The sequence below is a fragment of the Molossus molossus genome, unplaced genomic scaffold, assembly GCF_014108415.1.
Source record: "Molossus molossus isolate mMolMol1 unplaced genomic scaffold, mMolMol1.p scaffold_m16_p_5, whole genome shotgun sequence".
Taxonomy (NCBI): Eukaryota; Metazoa; Chordata; class Mammalia; order Chiroptera; family Molossidae; genus Molossus; species Molossus molossus.
In genome coordinates, this window is record NW_023425388.1 from 5,391,536 (window position 1) to 5,411,288 (window position 19,753).

At 60.1% G+C, this 19,753-nt stretch overlaps 1 protein-coding gene across 1 annotated transcript; it reads left to right on the forward strand.

Annotated features, from left to right (window-relative positions):
- Nucleotides 1–311: 311 nt before the first annotated feature.
- DNMT3L (DNA methyltransferase 3 like) lies at nucleotides 312–15,765 on the forward strand. Its single transcript, XM_036243604.1, is given in 13 exon segments — nucleotides 312–435; nucleotides 915–1,013; nucleotides 1,290–1,334; nucleotides 1,711–1,790; nucleotides 1,872–1,984; nucleotides 2,723–2,894; nucleotides 4,594–4,681; nucleotides 6,684–6,772; nucleotides 9,258–9,333; nucleotides 9,839–9,978; nucleotides 13,338–13,423; nucleotides 15,601–15,737; nucleotides 15,740–15,765. Coding segments are annotated over 13 exon segments (1,275 nt in total).
- The last annotated feature ends 3,988 nt before the right edge of the window (nucleotides 15,766–19,753 follow it).

Below are 19,753 nucleotides of genomic sequence, written 5' to 3' on the forward strand. Positions count from 1 at the left end.
TCAGGGCCCTTTTACTCCTCAGCTTGCCCACCACGCCCCCTCCCTCCCACTGAGCTCTTAGCCCCACCCCTTCCCTCCCCCTCCCCCCTTCCTGAACTTTCTATCCCCCACCGGCATGAGCCGCCTGCATGAGCTCCTCACCCTTCCACCCAACACCCCTTCACACAGCAGGCTGGCTGCCCCGCCCCCGCACGTGGGGGGCCCTGCGTCCCCTCCCCCAGTGCTCCTCAGCCGCCCACACCCAGTGGCCCCCAGCCCTCTCACCTGACTTGTTTCTTGCTGGTTTCTGGGAGGACCCTTCCCCTGGTTCCATGGCCCTCTCCTCCCCCCGGACCCTGAGCCCGGAGCCCCTGGACAGCTCGGACCCGGATCCAGCCGGGCAGCTGGAAGAGGAGCTGTGGCGGCCGCCCTTCGAGCAGCTGCCCTGTGGAATCGGTGAGGCCCTTTCTCCTCCCGCCTCCTGCCCCGAGGGTCCAGCAGGGCTGGGGGGCCAGGGCTGGGCCAGAGGGGAGGGGTGGCTGAGGGCCCACCTACCGCTGCCCTGCCGGGGTGCAGATGGAGGCAGGCTGCAACAGACCTCAGCTCCTCCACCCCTCGGGGGCCCTGCCCTCCCCTATGTGGGAAGAAGACCTCCTGACCCTACACCGTGGCTGGGGCCCCCTGGCGGGGGACACACAGGGGCCACATCAGGCTTCCTCGCAAGGTTGGCACTCACCACAGGTCTTCCTGCCAGGAGGACCTTCCTTCCGGGTTGGAAAGGGTGGGTGTCCCTGTGGAAAGTGGGTGGGGGCTGAGCTGGATGATTGGCTCTGTCCCCCTTGCTGGGGCTCAGGGGCTCAAAGGCAGAGTCTGAGGGGCCGTTGTCTCCCTCTGCTTGTGCGTGTCCTGTCTCCTGGGCGGTGTCCGCCCGGCAGCTGCCCCAGTCCTGGACCCAGAGACAGAGTGCAGCGTGGACATCATCCTGGTGGGCTCCAGCGAGCTGTCATCACCTCCTTCGCCTGAGCCCCACAGAGGTGAGGGCTCATGTGGGGACCGGCCCCTTCCCTTAGGATGCCAACCCCAGACTTAGGGCTCCAGGCTTCCGGACTCGTCACACGTAATTCAGATGTGTGGGCTCCCCCGCCCCCAAGCTGAGAAGTTTAACATCCCAGGAAAGGTGGAGGGCAGGGGCAGTGTCCTCTGGCTCCCGGGACTTCATAAGATCAACTTGGGACCCTCACCGCGGGCTTGTGTTTCAGTGACAGGTGGGTAGAAGAAGGAAGGGTCCGTTTCTTACCTTTCTTTTCCAGATCTGATCGCATATGAGGTCAAAGTTAACCAGCGAGCCATAGAAGGTGAGCGGTCCGACCCGTGCCCACACCCAGGTAAGGGGAATGTCAGCCAGTTCTGCCGGCTGCCGCCTCACACAGGCGTCCGTCCAGCCAGGACGGAGGCAGCAGCCCAGGCCCCCGTGGCTCCATGCAGGGTGTGCAGTTCAGCATCAGGACGTTCCCAGAGTTCGGCCACTTTGGGGAGGCACGTCATTCTGACAGTGTTCGGTCTCCAGTCCATGAACATGGGATGCTTCCCGCTTCATGGAGATCTTTCTTTCAACGAGGTGGTGTGGTTTTCAGTGCACGGGTTGCGTACCTCTTTTGTTAAATGTGTTCCCGAGGCTGTCGCTGCGTTTGATGGGGTCGTGACACGTGTCGCGCTTTGCTGTCCCCTCAGACGTGTGCATCTGCTGTGGAAGTTTCCAGGTGCATACGCAGCACCCTCTGTTTGAGGGAGGGATGTGCGCCCCATGCAAGGTAAGCCGGGAGCCGAGGGGTGGCGTGGTGAGACCTCCGTCGGAACAGAGGAGGCACTGGCCTGGTTGGCCCCTCTCCAAGGACAAGTTCCTGGACTGCCTCTTCCTGTATGATGATGATGGGTACCAGTCCTACTGCTCGGTGTGCTCTTCGGGGGAGACGCTGCTCATCTGTGAGAACCCTGACTGTACCCGGTAAGGCGAGGGGTGCTGGTGAGGGCCAAGGAGCCTAGGAGACGTCCATCCTTCTCAGCCACACATCCCAGAGTGTGGGGGGATTTTCCCTCCAAAAATGATGACTTTCTCCAAAGCTTTTCATTTGCATCTCGAATATTTCATTCTGTGTAGAGCCCTGACGTATGGGAGGTGGGGTGTCAAAAGATTGGTGTTTCCAGTTTTCCTTTTTATTGTTCTCGTCAGGATGTAGCTGCTCCCCCAATCATCATGGAGGGCAGTGTGGGAACCCCGCACCCCTGGGGCTGCTGGTCAAGGGGGGGTGGGAGGGGGAAGGGGCTAGGGAGGCAGCGGCATGTCCCCTTCAGTCCTCCTGGGCCATCCTTGCATTTACAGCTCCCCCTCCTCAATCTGCCCCCACCCTGGGAGACCCTAACTGTTTCCAGACTCCAGGGTTGGGAGAAGACAGGTGGACAGGAGTTCTTTGAAATCTTTCATTGCCCATAAACAGATGTCTTCTGCAGATGGCTTGGTTCCTGCCCCTCAGGGTCCCTAAGAGGGACTGGTCCCCTCCCTGGTCCGCAGTCTGGCCTCCCTACCACGTGGGGTCCACTTTGTCTTTGCCCCGGAGTCTGAGTATGGCTACCACTGTCTCTCCAAAGCCACGGGCAGGCAGGCTGCCTGCAGATGGGCCCGTGGTTTCTCGTGGTGGCCGAAGCGATGTCATCTCCGTCACTGTGGGTTTCTGTTTGACTGTAGGTGCTACTGTTTCGAGTGCGTGGACACCCTGGTGGGCCCCGGCACCTCGGGGAAAGTTCAGGCCATGAGTTACTGGGTGTGCGTCCTGTGCCTGCCCTTCCCCGGCAGCGGGCTCCTGCAGCGGCGGAGAAAGTGGCGGGAGCGGCTCAAGGCCTTCTACGACCGGGAGTCGGTAAGGAGCCGCTCCGAGGACGGGCCATGCCCGGGGGCTCCCACGTGGCTGGATTTCTCTGGTCATTAGTTGCAGAATGGTCACCTGCTCTGGTACACGGTGAGGTTAAAGGCTTTTAAGAAAATGCGTTTTCTCTTTGACAGCAGGTGCCACGCGGTGGTGTGTTTTTTAATTACTTTGGCAGGTGATTTTGCTTGTTTCGAGCCTGGGAATGAGCTGTTCGCAGCAGGCAGGAGAGGGCTCCGCGGGGGTGCCTCCCGGCCCAGCAGGCGGGAGCAAACGCCTGGGCCGTGGGCTCATCACGGTGGGAGGAGCTGTGTCCCCCAAAAAGATACGTCCAAGTGCTGATCCCTGGTACCTGTGAACGTGACTTGCTTTAGAAACAGGGTCTTTGTAGATGCAGTTGAGTAGGGGATCTGGAGGTGTGGTCTGCCGGAGGAGGGTGGGCCTGAAACGCAGTGACTGGTGACATGTAAGAGAAAGGAGAGGAGACTGGGAGACAGACACACGGGGGAGACGGCCATGTGACAATGGGGTCAGAGGTTGGAGCAATGGTCTAAAAGCCCAGGACCCGAGGCCACCTCAAGAAGCTGGCCTGGGACACAGCCTCCCTCGGACCCTCCTGAGGGAGCCCGTGCTGCTGACACGTTGACTAGGGACCTCCAGCCTCCCGGGCAAATCCATGGCCGCACAGTTCATTTCCATTTGTTGGGGTTGCCCTGGGAGACTAAGGCAGAGGCTGAACGTGCTTGGCGGGGAAGCAGGGGCCGGCAAGGGCCCTCAGCCAGCACTGGTCTGGCGACGGGCACACGGGGCACACAGGCGGGTGAGCCGTCCCACAGTCTCGCTGACACAGGCTGGGACCGTGGACATGTTTGCGACAACCTTTGCTGGTGTCTTTCTGGCGCCTTTTGGAGAACAGGCCTGTGCACGCCTGCTGGAACCTTCTCCCGGGGCCAGCGAGGGCAGAGCCCGTCCATCTCGGTGCGGAAGGACTCGCGAGCCGCGGGAGGAGTTTCGCTTGGAAGGAGAGTGGAGTTGATGTTCAGAAATGTGGCTGACGCTGGCCCCGTGCCGGGCGCAGAGGGAAGCAGCCCCGCTCAGGCCTGGTCTCCGGCAGTGGGCAGCTGGACTCCTGACCTGCAGGCCAGGCGTCCCCAGGTGCCACGTCCGGGGAGCAGGGGCTCTGCGAGGGTTTGTTTCCGAAGGACAGGACAGGCCTGGCCCACGAGGCTTTCCTTCCTCGTGTCCAGCGTGGCCTCTTCGTGGCTGAGCACAGGCTCTGGCTCTTGGCACAGTAGGTCTTGGTCCTCAGCCTCGGAAGCGCCTTCCATTGGTAACTTTCAGGGGCGCTAGGTGGCTTGGGGCCACAGGAAGGAGAGGCACGGGGTGAGTCCCACTGCTGCCTGTATTCAGCATGGCCCAGACGTGAGAGTCTCCCCAAGGAGCACAAGGGGAGTGTCCGCACGGAGGGGTCTCCCTTCCCCCTCAGGAAGAGCCCCATCCCTGCCTTTCCTCTGCTAGAGACGGCCTGGGGCAGGTCAGGGCGGGAGGCCTGGGGTCTGGGGCACGTGGTCAGGGCTGTCCCGTGTGCCCCTGCTCGTCAGGGGAGCCGCTGCTGGTCTGCTGGCCAGAAGGGGCCTCCGCGTGGCTCCCGGCTCTGGATCCACACTGTCGCCTTTGTTTTTTTAATAAATAGGAGAGTCCCCTCGAAATGTATAAAACCGTGCCTGTGTGGAAGAGAGAGCCAGTCCGGGTGCTGTCCCTTTTTGGGGACATCGGGAAAGGTGAGTGTGATGGAGGCCCGAGGACTCACTGGGAGACGCACCTGCCTAAACCTGGGTGAGTGGGGGGCGGGGGTTAGAATGTTCCCAGCATCAAACTTGCTGAGCATCTGGGACACCTCCAGGCATCTGGGGCCAAAGGTCATTTTGGGGGGCGGGGGAGAGGGTCCGCGTGCCCTGGAGCTCACTCCTTCAGAAGACACGCCTTGGAAAGAGCAGGACGGCGGATTAGGTGCTGTCCCTGAGGGCAGTGCTCTGCCCATGACCACTCGGCACCAGAGTCCACCCAGATACCACCACACCTGGCCACCTTGCAGGGCCCCCGCCCCTCCCAGGGCTCCCGGCACCCTCGCTCCTGGGAGCCCCGGCCACCACGTGCTGTGCTCCAGCCTTGCCCCAGCGTCCTCCCTCTCTGGACCCCAAGCTGACCCCCGCCTGCGGGTGCCTTTGGAAATCATGGATTCTTCTGGGCCCTGCAGACACGGCGAGAACCCTTGACACCACCCCTTAGTCTCCGACAGAACGAATCAGGCACCCGCCCCACTTTGGGCAGGTGTCTCCTGCCCTGTGCAGTGGTCGCAGCAGGCCGAGCATGTCACAGACAGAGAGCCTGGGACTTGCCCACAGTGAAGGGACCCGGGGCTGCGGTCCCGGCCGCCCTGCCTCCATCTCCCATCGAGGGTGTCTCCCTGGGTCCTCCATCTCCCATCGAGGGTGTCTCCCTGGGTCCCACTCGTAAGGTCCTTTCTGGGCTCATCTCCTGTCCCCAGGCCGCAGACTCTCCGAGGCCGTAATGGGGCTTCTGAAGCCTACACACCGTGTCGCACAGGCTGGCCGGGGACACCAGTGTGGGTCGCACCACCTGGTGCGTTTCCTGGCCAGAGTGACATCATCAGTGTGGGTCACACCACCTGGTGCGTTTCCTGACCAGAGTGACATCAGTGTGGGTCACACCACCCGGTGCGTTTCCTGACCAGAGTGACATCATCAGTGTGGGTCGCACCACCCGGTGCGTTCCCTGACGAGAGTGACATCATCAGTGTGGGTCACACCACCCCGTGCGTTCCCTGACGAGAGTGACATCATCAGTGTGGGTCACACCACCCTGTGCGTTCCCTAACGAGAGTGACATCATCAGTGTGGGTCACACCACCCGGTGCGTTCCCTGACGAGAGTGACATCATCAGTGTGGGTCACACCACCCGGTGCGTTCCCTGACGAGAGTGACATCATCAGTGTGGGTCACACCACCCGGTGCGTTCCCTAATGAGAGTGACATCATCAGTGTGGGTCACACCACCCGGTGCGTTCCCTGACGAGAGTGACATCATCAGTGTGGGTCACACCACCCGGTGCGTTCCCTAATGAGAGTGACATCATCAGTGTGGGTCACACCACCCCGTGCATTCCTGACGAGAGTGACATCATCAGTGTGGGTCACACCACCCCGTGCGTTCCCTGACGAGAGTGACATCATCAGTGTGGGTCACACCACCCGGTGCGTTCCCTGACGAGAGTGACATCATCAGTGTGGGTCACACCACCCGGTGCGTTCCCTAATGAGAGTGACATCATCAGTGTGGGTCACACCACCTGGTGCGTTTCCTGACCAGAGCGACATCATCAGTGTGGGTCACACCACCCCATGCGTTCCCTGACGAGAGTGACATCATCAGTGTGGGTCACACCACCCCATGCGTTCCCTGACGAGAGTGACATCATCAGTGTGGGTCACACCACCCGGTGCCTTCCCTGACGAGAGTGACATCACAGCCCAGGAAGGCCGGCTTCCCAGCAGCAGCTTGACTTGCTCAAATCAATACTCAGAGGAGTTTGCTTGCTTCGCTTACAACACAGCACAGACCTTCACCCTTAGTCCCTCGTCCATCGCTGAAAAGATAAAACTCGCTTCTCAGTGACACGCGTTTTCTGCTCTGTCGCGGGCCTTTTGGTTCCAGTTGGACTCAGTCAGCGTGTCCTCTGTGTCCTCACTTTTCCCATGCAGAGCTGACGAGTCTGGGATTTTTGGAGAACGTCTCTGGCTCAGGAAGGCTGAGACACCTGGATGATGTTACCGACGTGGTGAGGAGGGACGTAAGTGCAGCGTGGGCGTCAGGCGCCGAGATGGAAGCCGGTGTGCGGGAGGTCCCTGCGGGGGTGCGGTGGCAGCGGGGGCCCCAGCCAGCCCGATGTGAGGGTCTCACGGGAATGGGCACTCCCCTCACAGTGCGGGTGGTTCGCCCTGCCGTGGGAGAGATGAGGGGGCATGTTCGTGGCCCCCACACCGGCCACAGCCCAGAGCAAAGCGATCGGCCAAACCTGTTCAACTTGTTGAGATCCAAGGGGCCAGTCCCACTGCCTGCCAGCCCGCGGTGCTGCCCAGACAGAGTTAACCCCACCCTCCCTCTGAAACAAACAGTGGCTGCTTCCAACCCTTCCAACCACGAAACCCCCGGCACCCTGAAAGGCTGTTTCCGGCGTCCGCTCCGTGGCCTGGGGGACGTGCCTGGAAATGGCTCTGCAGCTCCCAGCTTGCCTCCAGCTCGTCACAGCCGAGGAGGAAGGGTGGGGTGTCCTCCTGTGGGCTCGGGAGGGAGGAGCCTGGTCTCTCTTGCCCCGATGCTGGGACACAGTCTCTCCCACGAGGAGAGGGGGGTAAAGCCCCGGGTCTTAAGCACTTTGCACTTTCACACCGTCAGGCAGAGGGTGGGGTGGGCAACAAGGAAAGGGCTGGCGTGGAGGGTGCCCACCCTGGTGCCAGCAGGGCCTCACATCTCTGGCCCCCTTCTGGCTGGGGGCCCACGGCCCAGGGGCCAGCGTCCTCTCTGGCTACACTGGAGAAGCCTGGTCCATCATCCCACCATGGCCTCTCTTGCCCTGAGCCCTGTCCTGAACCCCACACCCTGAACTTCATTACTGTGGGCCTCGCCCAAGACCCTGTCCCATTTAGATGCCCCCAGGAGCGTTTCTGGAGGCTGCCCTGTCTGCACTCCAGCCAGGCCCCTCCAGGGTCGAGTCCTCTCTCACAGGGTAGGGTGCTCGGGACGGGCCACAGTGGTGGCGTAAAAGTCTCCACCTGCCACAGAACCGGCCGGACATAGAGGGACTTTCCAGGGTGCATCAGCTCAGGGCCCCCTCCCCGGATGAGCCTTCTGTTAGGACTAGTGACCACAGTCAGGTGTGGGGAGTCGACACTCAGTTCCCCAGCACCCCGGCCTTACTGCTTCCCACGGGGCCCATGACGTGGGCTTCACTGTTCCGAAACCCCACTCAGAGACGAGGCGTGCGGCTCCTGCCCCGCTCCCCTGTCTGTGGGCCCAGCCTGGCTGTGCAGGGGATTGAAGTGGGCTGTGGCGGTGGCGGTGCAGCCTGGTGCGCAGGCGGCTCAGGGAGAACCGGGTGCCCTAAGACCCTGGTTCCCTCTCAGTCCGCGGCGTCATGCACAGGTACACGGCAGGGGGCGGGGGGCATGAGGTGACTACAGCCGCCCCTGCCTTAGACCGGCAGGGGAGCTGGTCCTGGACCACCAGCCCATGTGCACCTCATCAAGCTCCCTTCCCCCGCTCCCCCGTCCGGACACCTCCATCCCTTGCTCCAGTCTGGAGGCTGAGACAGGGCAGGTGCCAGCCGCCCAGTGAGCTGCCGTGACACAGAACCTGCTGGAGGGGTGTGCGAGGCTGGGCGGCTGAGCCCGGGGTGCAGGCCTTCGCAGTGCTTTGGGGGGGCTGGGGTAGCAGGGGTCTGTTCTGGAGGGGTGCTGTCAGAACAGTGGGAGCCAGTGTTGTATTTGTTGTTGTTTTTAATTTTTTTTTCTTTATTGATTTTTAGAGAGAAAGGGAGAGAGAGGGAGAGAGAGAGAGAGAAACATCGATGAGAGAGAACATCGATTGGCTGCCTCCTGCATGCCCCCCACTGGGGATCGGGCCCACAGCCTGGGCATGTGCCTGACCGGGAATAGAACCGGCGACCTCTTGGTGCGTGGTTTGACACTCAACCACTGAGCCCCACCGGCCGGGCGCCAGGATTGTATTTGGATGGCTCATCAATTTCTTTTTAAGAATGGCAGGGGCTAGGACTGTTATGAACTGGAGTCCTCACGTCCACGGCCCAGGAGAGGGCGCCGTCCCTTCTGAGGTTGGGGAACATCCTTCCTCGGCCCAGGCATGACCGTGGAGTGGTGGTGTCTTGTCTTTCAACTCGACCCCGCCGTGCGGGCCCTGCAGGGACAGGTGCAGCCTCACTGTGAGCGTCCGTCCAGCCTGGAGCTGCCAACTGTCCTCTCAGGGGACCGCCTCGTATGTTCCTGCCGCTGACAAAACCCATGTGAACCCTGGGGGTCAGTGCGCCCACTGACCAGGACCGGATCTGTGGGTCCCCAGTGATCGCGGAGGGCCAGCCTCGCCTCAATGACAGCTAGCCCTGCATGGTCCGAGGCCGGTGGTGACCCAGAAAGACACTGGTGGGTCTGAGGCAGTGGCTTCGCTGCCCGCCTAAGAGGTGTCACCACCGGGCACACAAGCCTGCTGCTGGGACAGGCCCGCCCACGACACACGTGTCCTCCAGTGTCCGTGTCCTGCAGGTGGAAGAGTGGGGCCCGTTCGACCTCGTGTATGGCTGCACGCCTCCCCTGGGCCAGACCTGTGACCATCCCCCTGGTAAGGGAGCCCCTCTGCCCCGATACCTGGGCCGTCTCGTCCCCTCCTCCCGCCCACCAACCCTCCTCAGGGGGAGTGGAACTTGCAGATGGTCTGCATTTCGGAAGAAAGGCTTTATTGAGGGGTCAGACATCCATAGAGTGTCCGTGATCGGCGAGTACAATGTGGTGTGTTCTGACATACGTGAAGCCATCGCCATGTCCCCGACAGTGAACTCACCCATCCCCCAAGGCCCCAGTGCCTGCTGACCCTGTCCTGCCCCCTTCCACCCGCCAGCCTGACTCCTTTTCACTGCTCCTGCCCCTTCACGGCGGGGCACTGGGTCTGCACGCCGGGCGACAGCCAGCCCGGCCGAGGCTCAGCCGCTGCCGTGGGGACAGAACTACCCTGGGTGGGGCGGGGGGGCAGTGGCACTGGCAGCCCAGGCCGGCACCGGAGCCCGGTCCTTCGGCAGTGCCCCCGAGAGCCCTGCAGCGGGCAGGCCAGAGCGCGCTGGTCCCCGCAGGGTGGTTCGTGTTCCAGTTCCACCGCGTCCTGCAGTACTCGAGGCCCCGGCCCCGCAGCGCACAGCCCTTCTTCTGGATGTTTGTGGACAGCCTGCTGCTGACCGAGGACGACCGCGCCGTGGCCACACGCTTCCTGGAGGTGCGTGCCGGGTGCTGTCCCGCCGGGCTGGGCCTCCCAGGGAGCGGCGCTTCCACCAGAGGGTGGCAGTTTAGGGCCCGAAGCCTGGGTTTTCAGTTTGCAGGGACCGTGAGGGTCGCCTGGTGTCACTCGGCCATGGACCCTTCGTGGTGCCCTCGGAGGGGGTCCCCTTCACACTGCGCTCAGGATAACCACCACCGGGCTCTCCAGCACACACAGGACGCACACATGTGCACACAACATATACATGCACCAGTGACTGACACACACCACACCTGGAGTCTCACACACTCACACCCACACCCTCGGGGACACGACCGTTTTCTCTCTCCGTGTATCTGGATCCCGACCCTTGGAGCAGCCAGGACTCAATGACAGCTCTGCCCAGGGCTGACCGGAGTCCCTTCCAACCCGCCTCCCCCCCCACAGGACAGCCCCTGGTCGAGCCTGGTGTCCGCTCCTCACAGGATGCTCCCCCACATCCAAACATAAGGCAAGCAGCTTCCTTGCCGTCCTGACCCCATCTGTCTCTGTCACCCTGCGTTCAGTCTCCTGGTCACCTCCAGGGTTCTTCACCCAAATGTGGCAAATCTGCCCAAGTTGCTGCTCTGCCTCTGACTGGTTCACGCGTGACAGACCTCCCACGACAGGACCTTCTCACGCCTTGTTTTAGCTTGTGTGTTCCGTTCTGTTTTCTTCCGTTTGACTCTGTGTGGACGTAAGAATGAACGAACCTGCTCCGCAGCGGTGGGACTCTGGGTGGTTTCTAACCCTTCGCTCGCGCAGACACTGCTGCCTCGGGGGAGCGTGCGTGTGGACGCTTGTCATGTCCGCGGGTGCCCAGCGGCGCTCGGGGGCAGGGATGGTCCTGGCTCCCACTCCCACCAGGCCCGCTTGCCTGGGCCTCTCCGAGGGTCACCAGCCCTCTGTTCCGTCCGTTCGCAAGTGCCCTCCGGCAAGGGTGCTCCTCCGGCTAATCACCGAACTGGTTTGACTCTTCCGTCTAATCATCTGATTTCTGTGCTAGTTTTGCTCCTGCTGCCTCATCGAATGACCTACTGATTTACAGTAGCTCCCAGGAGATTCTGTTAGACTTCCCAGGTGTCTGAGCACGTCGTCTGCGACTCGAGACGGTTTTTTCCTTCCAGTGGTACACCTCGGGTACCTTTCTCTTGTCTCCTCCTGGTGTCTCCGGGACACGCTGAATCACAGCAGTGACGAGCCGTTGCTGCCTTGTCCCTGACTTTCAAGGACACCTGTCCGGTGTTTCCCGACTACGCTGACGCTGGCTCTGAGGTTGAGGTTGATGGGTTTCACTATGTTAAGGGAGTTTCCATTGATTTCTGTTTGTTTTTCCTTTATTGGTTTTTTAAAAATAATTATTTTTGTTGCAGATGTTTCTCCTTTTCCCCCCGCTGATTCACCCCTCCCTCTCCCTTCCTGCCCTGTCCCCAGCTTTGTTGTCCATGTCCATTGTTCATGCATATGCATATAAGTTCTGTGGTTTATCTCTCCCCCACCACCCCCTCTTCTGGGGATTGTCAGTCTGTACCCCACTTCCACGTCTCTGGGACTACCCCATTCCTCAGACTGTTAGGTTCATTATATTCCACAAATAAGTGAGATCATATGATACTTGTCTTTCTCTGTTTGGCTTGTTTCGCTTAGGATAATACTTTCCAGGTCCCTCCATGTCGTCTCAAAGGATAAGAGATCTCTCTTTCTTACAGCTGTGTAGTACTCCATTATGTATATGTACCACAGCTTTTTTATCCATTCGTCTACTGATGGACATTTGGGCTGTTTCCAGATCTTAGCTATTGTAAATAGTGCTGCTACAAACATGGGGGTACATATATTCTTCCTGATTGGTGTTTCAGGCTTCTTAGGGTATATTCCTAGAAGTGGGACCACTGTGATCCTTTATTGATTTTAGAGAGAGAAGAGGGGAGAGGGAGAGAGAGATAGAAACATCAATGAGAGAGAACATCGATTGGCCACCTTCTGCATGCCTCTCACTGGGGATCAGGCCCACAACCTGGGCATGTGTCCTAACTGGGAATTGAACCAGTGACCTCTTGGTGCATGGGTCGACGCTCAACCACTGAACCACACCGGCCGGACTGATTTCTGTTTTTTGAGTAAATTTTTTTTTTTTAATTATCCTCACCCGAGGACATTTTTCCATTTTTTGTTCAGGTAGAGTGGGAGGGAGAGAGAGGAACAGAGAGAGAGAGAAACATCGACGTGAAAGGGACACATCGAGTGGCTGCCACCCGCACGACCAACCAGGGCCGGGGACAAACTGCAACCGAGGTACATGCCCTTAGCGGGAACCGAACCCGGGTCTCTCCGGACCGCAGGCCGACGCTCTAACCGCTGAGCCAAACCGGCCAGGGTGGAAGTCTCGTATTTTCAAGACACTGACACGTTGCCACGTAACAGCAGCCAGGACAGCAAAGTCCTGATTTTCAGTGGGTTTTGGCCCCCATTGGGTCGATCCAAATTGGTTCCCAATTAGAAGAAGGCAAAAATGGGAACGTCCCACATTTTCCGTGACTGCTCCACCCTGCTGTGGAGCCTCCTTCCTGCCAAGGGCCGGGACAGCTAACTGCGCCGGGTGCAGGTGCTGTCCCCGTGGGCTCTGGCCACTGACGCTGCAGCCAGCTGTCCCTCCTCCAGGGCGTGCCTGGTGCAGGAGGAGGCTGGGCGTCCCAGGGCGGTGGGGCTCGGGAGTGGTCCAGGGGGGCTTCTCTGGCAGCCCCCCAGTCTGGGGAGGTAGAGTCAAGGTCACCTTTTGTTGTGTGTCGGGGGACGGGGTGACCTCTTGCTTCAGTTTCTCCTCCACGCCCCTCTCCCTTCTGAGGCTCCTCCCCCCAGTGGTGGAAGGTCTGTCTCGCCTCCTGCTCTCTCCTCCCTTCTTGCTTTGGTGCCTTTAGGGAGACAGTGACCCCAGGAGCAGGCGGCCGCCAAGCTCCTGACAAGCGCCGTGAAGCAAAGGGACTTTACAGTGGACCCTCCTCTGGGGGGCACAGGCTTCTTTATCTGAGTGGCAGTCCCCTGGTGCCCCAGCGGACAGGGAGTCCCTGGGCTACGTGACTCGTGGGAACAAAACTCAACACGTTACAAGTTTAAAAATCATGTCTTGGTGCTTTTTTTTTTTTCCTCATAAGGGATTTATACCAAAAAAAGGAAAGATGTGCTGTGGAGCAGTGTGGACTAGGGGACAGTCAGCCTGGGACGGCTGTCGATGGAACTCCAGGGCCACACGTGGTTCCCACAGTGGCGGAGCTCTGTGGGCACGCAGGGGACAGAAGTCACTGTCCGGGTCACCCTGTGCATGGCTGATGTTCCCCCAGGCAGACCCCGTGACCATCCAGGACACCTGCGGCCGAGCCGCCCGGAACGCCGTCCACGTGTGGAGCAACATCCCGGCTGTGAGGAGGTACTTCCTGTGCACGCGCGTCCCTGGGGGGCGAGGGGGGACCCTGGCCACGGAGAACACGGGTCTGAGGGACACGGAGCCCAGCCATGCCCGGCAGCCTCTCCGCCCAGGCTCAGGGCTATGTCAGGTGGGCCTTCGAGATGACCTCAGAAATTCTGAGCATGCTCAAGGTCAGGGGTGCCTCTTCCACCTTGGGGACTGTCTCCCAGCGGTTACTCCAGTGCTTGGGAGGTTCTCACCTCCGAACTTTGAAGGGCTTTCCTGTGTCCAGAGAAGTCAGTCCAAACCCCTGGCCACCTGCCACACAGCCACAGGTGCCCAGCCTGCTACCCCCAGCCTCTGGAGCGCAGCCTGCCCTCCACACTCAGACACACACCCACACTCACACTCACTGAGTCACACTCACAGCCCACACACACCCTACACCCTGCTCAGTCAGCCACACTCACTGACACACTCACACTCACAGCCCACGCACACCCTACACCCCGCTCAGCCACACTCACTGACACACTCACACAGCCCACGCACACCCTACACCCCACTCAGCCACACTCACTGACACACTCACACTCACAGCTACACACACCCTACACCCCGCTCAGCCACACTCACTGACACACACAGCCCACGCACACCCTACACTCCGCTCAGCCACACTCACTGACACACTCACACTCACAGCCACACACACCCTACACCCCGCTCAGTCAGCCACACTCACTGACACACTCACACAGCCCACAGCCCACACACACCCTCACACCCTGCTCAGTCACCCGCACTCACAGTCACACACTCAGCCCACGCACACACCCACACTCTCACACTCACTGACAGTCACACCCACGGCCCACACACACCCACACCCGCACGCACGAAGCAGTCTGACTGTATGGAGCACCAGGCCTTGGGCCTTCACACACACCCCCCTTGGCCACTGGACACCTTCCTGACTGTCCCTGCTCGAGAACATTCCCTCTGATCAACACCCACACACAGCCAGCCCCGGGTCCGGGCAGCCCTGCTCCTCAGGCAGCCTTCCTGCTCCCAGGACACCTGCCCTGGCTGACTCATCGCCCACCCTGCCTCACCGCATCCCTGCCCGCATCCCTGCCCACATCCCTGCCCGCACCTCTGCCCCGTGCAGCCCTGTGCAGACCCTGCGACGTATCTTCAGAGACAGTTGGGTCCAGTCTCCTCCCCACAGTGGCTTCTGGGGCCTTTCCCACCCAGCCCAGTCCAGCATCTCCCCAGCAGGTCCGCACCCTGGATTAGTCTCAAGTGCAGCTACAGGGAGGCAGCTTTCCAGAATGTTCTCTCCCCGGAAGCCGGGCTGGTCATTCCGTGGGCAGCTGCTTCCGTGCGCCCTTCTCCTTGCCCTGCCCCACGGCGTGCTCCCTCCCTGGGGTTCCCAGAAACGAGCTGGAGGCAGCTTCTTCGAGGGCAGCTTCCCTCCAGGCTCCTGCTGGCTTCACAGTGAGGGGAGGGAGGACGGGCAGCGGCTCTGGACAGCCATGGTCCCTCTGCTGGCCCCGCCGCTGGGGTGGCGGCCTGTGGGGGCGCCAGCAGGAGCCGTGCACGTCTCTGGAGCTCATTTCTGGCCCTTCCAGAGCCAACCAAAGAATGTCCCTAACTGCGGGCGCCTGGGGGCACGAGAAGGGAATGCTGGCGCCACGTCCACGCAGCCTCGGGTCCCGTGGGCTGCATCAGATTGCAAGTTGGGATCCGTGGCCTCCCCCCACTTGCCCCACAGGCAGGGTCTGCAGAACAGATCCCGGGGTGTGCTCAGACCCCTCTTTCTTGGGTATCAGAATTCCTTGGGAATGACATTCAATTCTATTTGACCAACCTGGACACCACGTCCTGCCCCTTCCTCTCTGTGGGGTCTCTCCAGGACGGCTTCTTCTCACGGAAAGGGGGACCTGCCAAGGTGGGCCAGGATCTGTTCTTGGGGACCCTCTACCACCCTGCCTACTTCTCACAGAACCGAGGGAGCACGGAGGTGTGGGGCATCGTGTCCCCTGATGCCCAGGACATGCATGCTGGGTGGGCTGTTGATCTGAGAGACCAGCCAGCCTTCCTCACCCCCACTGCCCACCATCCTCCCTGTGACGGTGCAGCCGGCCTGGCGAGCGCGTGGTGCCCTTGGTGATGAGCTCCCGTCTCCTCTGCAGCAGGCATTCGGCCCTGGTTTCCCGGGAGGAATCATCCCTGATGGCTGAAGACAGGAAGAGAGTGACGGCCCCCGCCCTGCGGCCAGCCGCGCTGGTGAAAAGCTGTTTTCTCCCCCTGAGAGAATATTTCAAGTATTTTCAACAGAACTCACTTCCTCTTTATAAGTGAGTCATTATACCATGGAAAAAAAAAAGAGACTTTTCTTAGAACAAAGATAACTTTCCTGATGTTTTCTCTGTTTTCCTGTTCAAATTGTTATTTTATTTGCTTGACTTTGGATTCCCCATGGTTACTGCAGACTCCTCTGTCCCTGGGGTCTGGAGATGCCGCCTTCCCCCCACCCCATCCTCCGGAGGGGGGGAGTGCCCCGCATCCAGCCAGGGTTCGAGCGTGTGGTGTGCCGCCGAAACGTGTCTGTGTGCCATTTGAGAAGTGAGAAATACAGTTGCTGGTGATTTTGGGTGTTTTGATGTGTGAGCGCGGCCTGTGTTTTATTCTGTGGGACACGGGGGTGCTGGGGAGAAAGGCGAGCAGGACATTCCATGAGCATCTGCTGCTGCGTCCCCCTCATGCCCGGGGATGCTGGCATGCGATGGCCATTCGCTCTGAGAGTGGAAACCAGTCACCCTGGTGACCGCCGCACAGAACATCCCGCACGGGCCTAGAGTAGAATGTCGAGCTCGGTGAGCAAAGGGAGAAGGGACCGAGCTGACAGCACAGAGGTGTGGCCGGATACGCTTGTGATGGGTGCGGCCTTCCCGTTCACGGTGGGCTCCACCGCCGGGAACCCTGGGAGAGCACTGGATTAATCACACGTAGTAAATCCTAAAGGGATCTTTCCCGACCTGCCAGCAGCCCTCCAAAGGGACCCAGACTGAGATCATTAAACACTCAGCTTGTCCTGGGCCTGATGGCCGGGGCTTGGGGATCCTCAGGACCAGGGCTGGTGCTGTTCGTGGGGTGTCAGATGCTTTGAGGAAGACACGTGGGGTTAAAATGAGATCTTTCGAAAATTTCTAAAAATATACCTTTAAGTAGATTAGACGGTTAATGGTTAATTTTCTGTGACAACTTGGCTGAGCCAGGGTGCCAAGACATTTGTTTAAACATTAATCTGGATGTTTCTGTGAAGGTGTTTTTTGAATGAGATGAACATTTAAATCGGTGGATCTGGAGTCAAGTAGACGGCCCTCGTAATGCGGGCGGGTGTTCGAGCCGAATGTCTGTATTCCTCCCTCCAAATTCATATGTTGAAATCCTAACCCCAAGGTCCGTGTTAGGAGGTGGGCCCTTGGGAAGGTGACTCAGGAAGGAGATTAGTACCTGAATCAAAGAGGTGCCAGCAGACTTCCTGCCCCTTCCACCAAGTGAGGACCCACAGAAAGCATGGTTCCGGGGGGACTCCTCCCCGACTGCGCTCCCCGAGCTCCCGCTCCCAGCCTCCGGAGCGATGAGAAACACAGTTCTGCTGTTTGTAAGCCACCGTGTTTGGTATCCTGTCAGACGGCCAGATGGGACCGACACAGTCCCTTCTGGGTCTCACCCAAGCCACAGAAGGCCCGACGACAGCACAGGCTGACCTCTGCACACCACTTGTGGGGTCCAGTGACTCACCCTGCAGAGTTGGGATCTTTCTTGCTTCCATCACCACAGGGGCCACTTCCTTGAAGTGCACGCTCTCTGTCTCTCTCTCTCTCTCGGCGTATCTATACATACATCCTGTTGGTTCTGTTCTCTGGAGGGCCCGGCAGATACAGACGTCAGCAGTGAATCAGTGTGCACTTTCTCCTGCTGGTGGACAGGACTGTCCTGGGCTCTCGGGCAAGTGCTACAGCCAGGGGCTGGTTTAGCAAGACCGTGACGAAACTGAAGTCATGACAGCCCCGAAACAGAGGGGACGAGGAGACAGGAGCATCCAGGCACAGATAAGACCTTCCTGGGGGGTCAGGCTCTGGATCCAGTCTGATTGCAAAGACATGTCCTTGTGGCAGCCGCTGACAGAACAGGGTGTGGTGACAGCTGTGCCCTGGAGGGCTGACTCGAGGCTGCTTCCATCCAAGTAACTGGTGCCCACTTTCCATCAGACTACTCCCAAGCTGGCCCAGAGCCACTCAGAACAGCTTTACCCCTCCCTCCATGGCTCCCGCTTTCTCCTCAAAACCTGGAGGTTCCCCCACTAAGTATTTAAATCCCATCCCCAGAGCCTCTTTCTGGGACCCTCTGTGTTTGGCTGAATAATGAACCCCCGCCCCTCAAAGACGTCCTTGTCTTAATTCCTGAAACCTGTGAATGTTACTTTACATGGCAAAAAAAGAACTTGGCTGATGTGATAGAATTGAGATGCGGAGATTGTCCGGGACTGTGCAGACGGGCCCTGGACGTGGTCACTGGGGTCCTGGTGGGGCAGAGGGACATGATGCGTGCAGAGGAGGCGGCCAGGACGTGGAGGCAGAGACGGAGGGGCGCTGACCCCAGCGCTCCAACCTCCAGAACTCTGAGCCACTTTCTGTGGCTTTGAGCCGGCAAGTTCGGAGTCATTACTTACGGTGTCTCGGGGACCCTCAGAGAAGGGATGAGCTTCCCGGGACCAGGGAGCAGTCAAGCTTCCAGCATTGGCTGAGGCCTGCGATGTCGCAGGCACCTGGCTGTGGGGACCGCAAGGCAACTGCTGGGGGCAGCTGAGTGGCCCCTGGGTCTCCAGCACCAAGGGGCAGTGTCTTGCTTCACCTCTGCACCCAGAGCTTCAAGGCCCAGCACAAATACAGCTCCTCCCTGGTCCCCGGTGAGCTCAGCCTTTCCTCCAGTGGGGTTCTCTCCACACTCCCCCCCGGCCCCCGTGGTCTGTTCATTCCATTTGTCTAAAACTCTGTGAGCCATGCGTTAACTCAGCTGCTTTCTGAGGAACACCTTATAACTGTCCCCACCTCACATATGGGAACATGCAGGCACAGAGGGGTCATGTAACTTGTCTGAGGTCACACAGCTCCTGGATTGCAGAGCTGGGAGTGGAAGCCAGCATGCCCTTCTCAGGCTGAGGTTTCTGGGGCTGGTCTTGGTCCCACTCCCGGGACTGCCCCTCCCTCCAGGGCCCCAGGGCCCTGCGATGTGTCCTTCCAGCCCAGTTACAGCCCCTGTCCCTCCACTGCCTGCTCAGTGAACAGTGTTTCCTCCACCCGGAGTCCCCACTCTTGGGTGAACCTGGCACCACAGTACCTGGTCTTCTGGGTCGGGGGAGGCGGGCTGCCCAGGAAGCAGAGCGTGGCCCCTCCCTCACCAGCTCAGCTCTGCCAGCCTTTCCTCGCGCCCCTTCCAGCCCTCTCTCCTCCCTCCCCCCGCCCTGGGGCAGTGTCCAGGCTGCACTGAAGGGCGCTTTGCCTTCCCAGCTCCACAGCAGGGTTCTCCCTCCCCCAAGACCCATTCCTCTTCAACAGCCGCTCCCCACGGGGCATTGGGGGGTGCAGAGGAGGGGTTCCTGTGGCAGCGGGAAATAAAGCGGCAGCCTAGCAGCGCAGCCTGTCCAGTCGGAAAGCTTCCGGGGACTTGAGAGTGGGCAGGACAGGCAAAGTTGGGGAGGCAGTTCACACCCAGCCGGGCCCTCCTGACTCACCTACAGGTGATCTTGAGGATGGCCTTCGCCAAAGTGTCTTCCTCTGCCAGCTGCTGACAGCCCACGGGGGGAAGAATCAAGGCCGTGGGAATCATGTCCCCTCCTGCCCCACTGGGATTGATAAGGTGCCCTCCTCCCCAGTCACCCTGCCCGGCTATATTTGTTCAAGCTGCGGCATTGGACAGAATTGGTTTCTGCCTCCAGGAATGGGGTGAGTCCTGAGACGCCCCCCCATTTGATGTATGCCCATGCCCTGCTCTCCGAGCCAAATCTTATCTTTCCTCCCGCTCCCATCTCCGGTCCCCGGCAGGACACTGCCCGCCCTCCCCACCTTCCAGTTCAGACTGTCCCTGCTCTCGCGGGACACAAGAAAAGAGCTCGGCCCGGCCCCCAGGCACCCTGGTCTCCGAGGCTAAAAGGGAGGCTGGCCCCCGCCTCGTCTCTTTACATCCCACAACGGTCTCCCAGCCTGATGTGGGCGGGTGGAGCCCAGGCTTTGGAACGGCAAGTCCACCACCCTCCTGGCAGCCAGCCCGAGGCTCCAC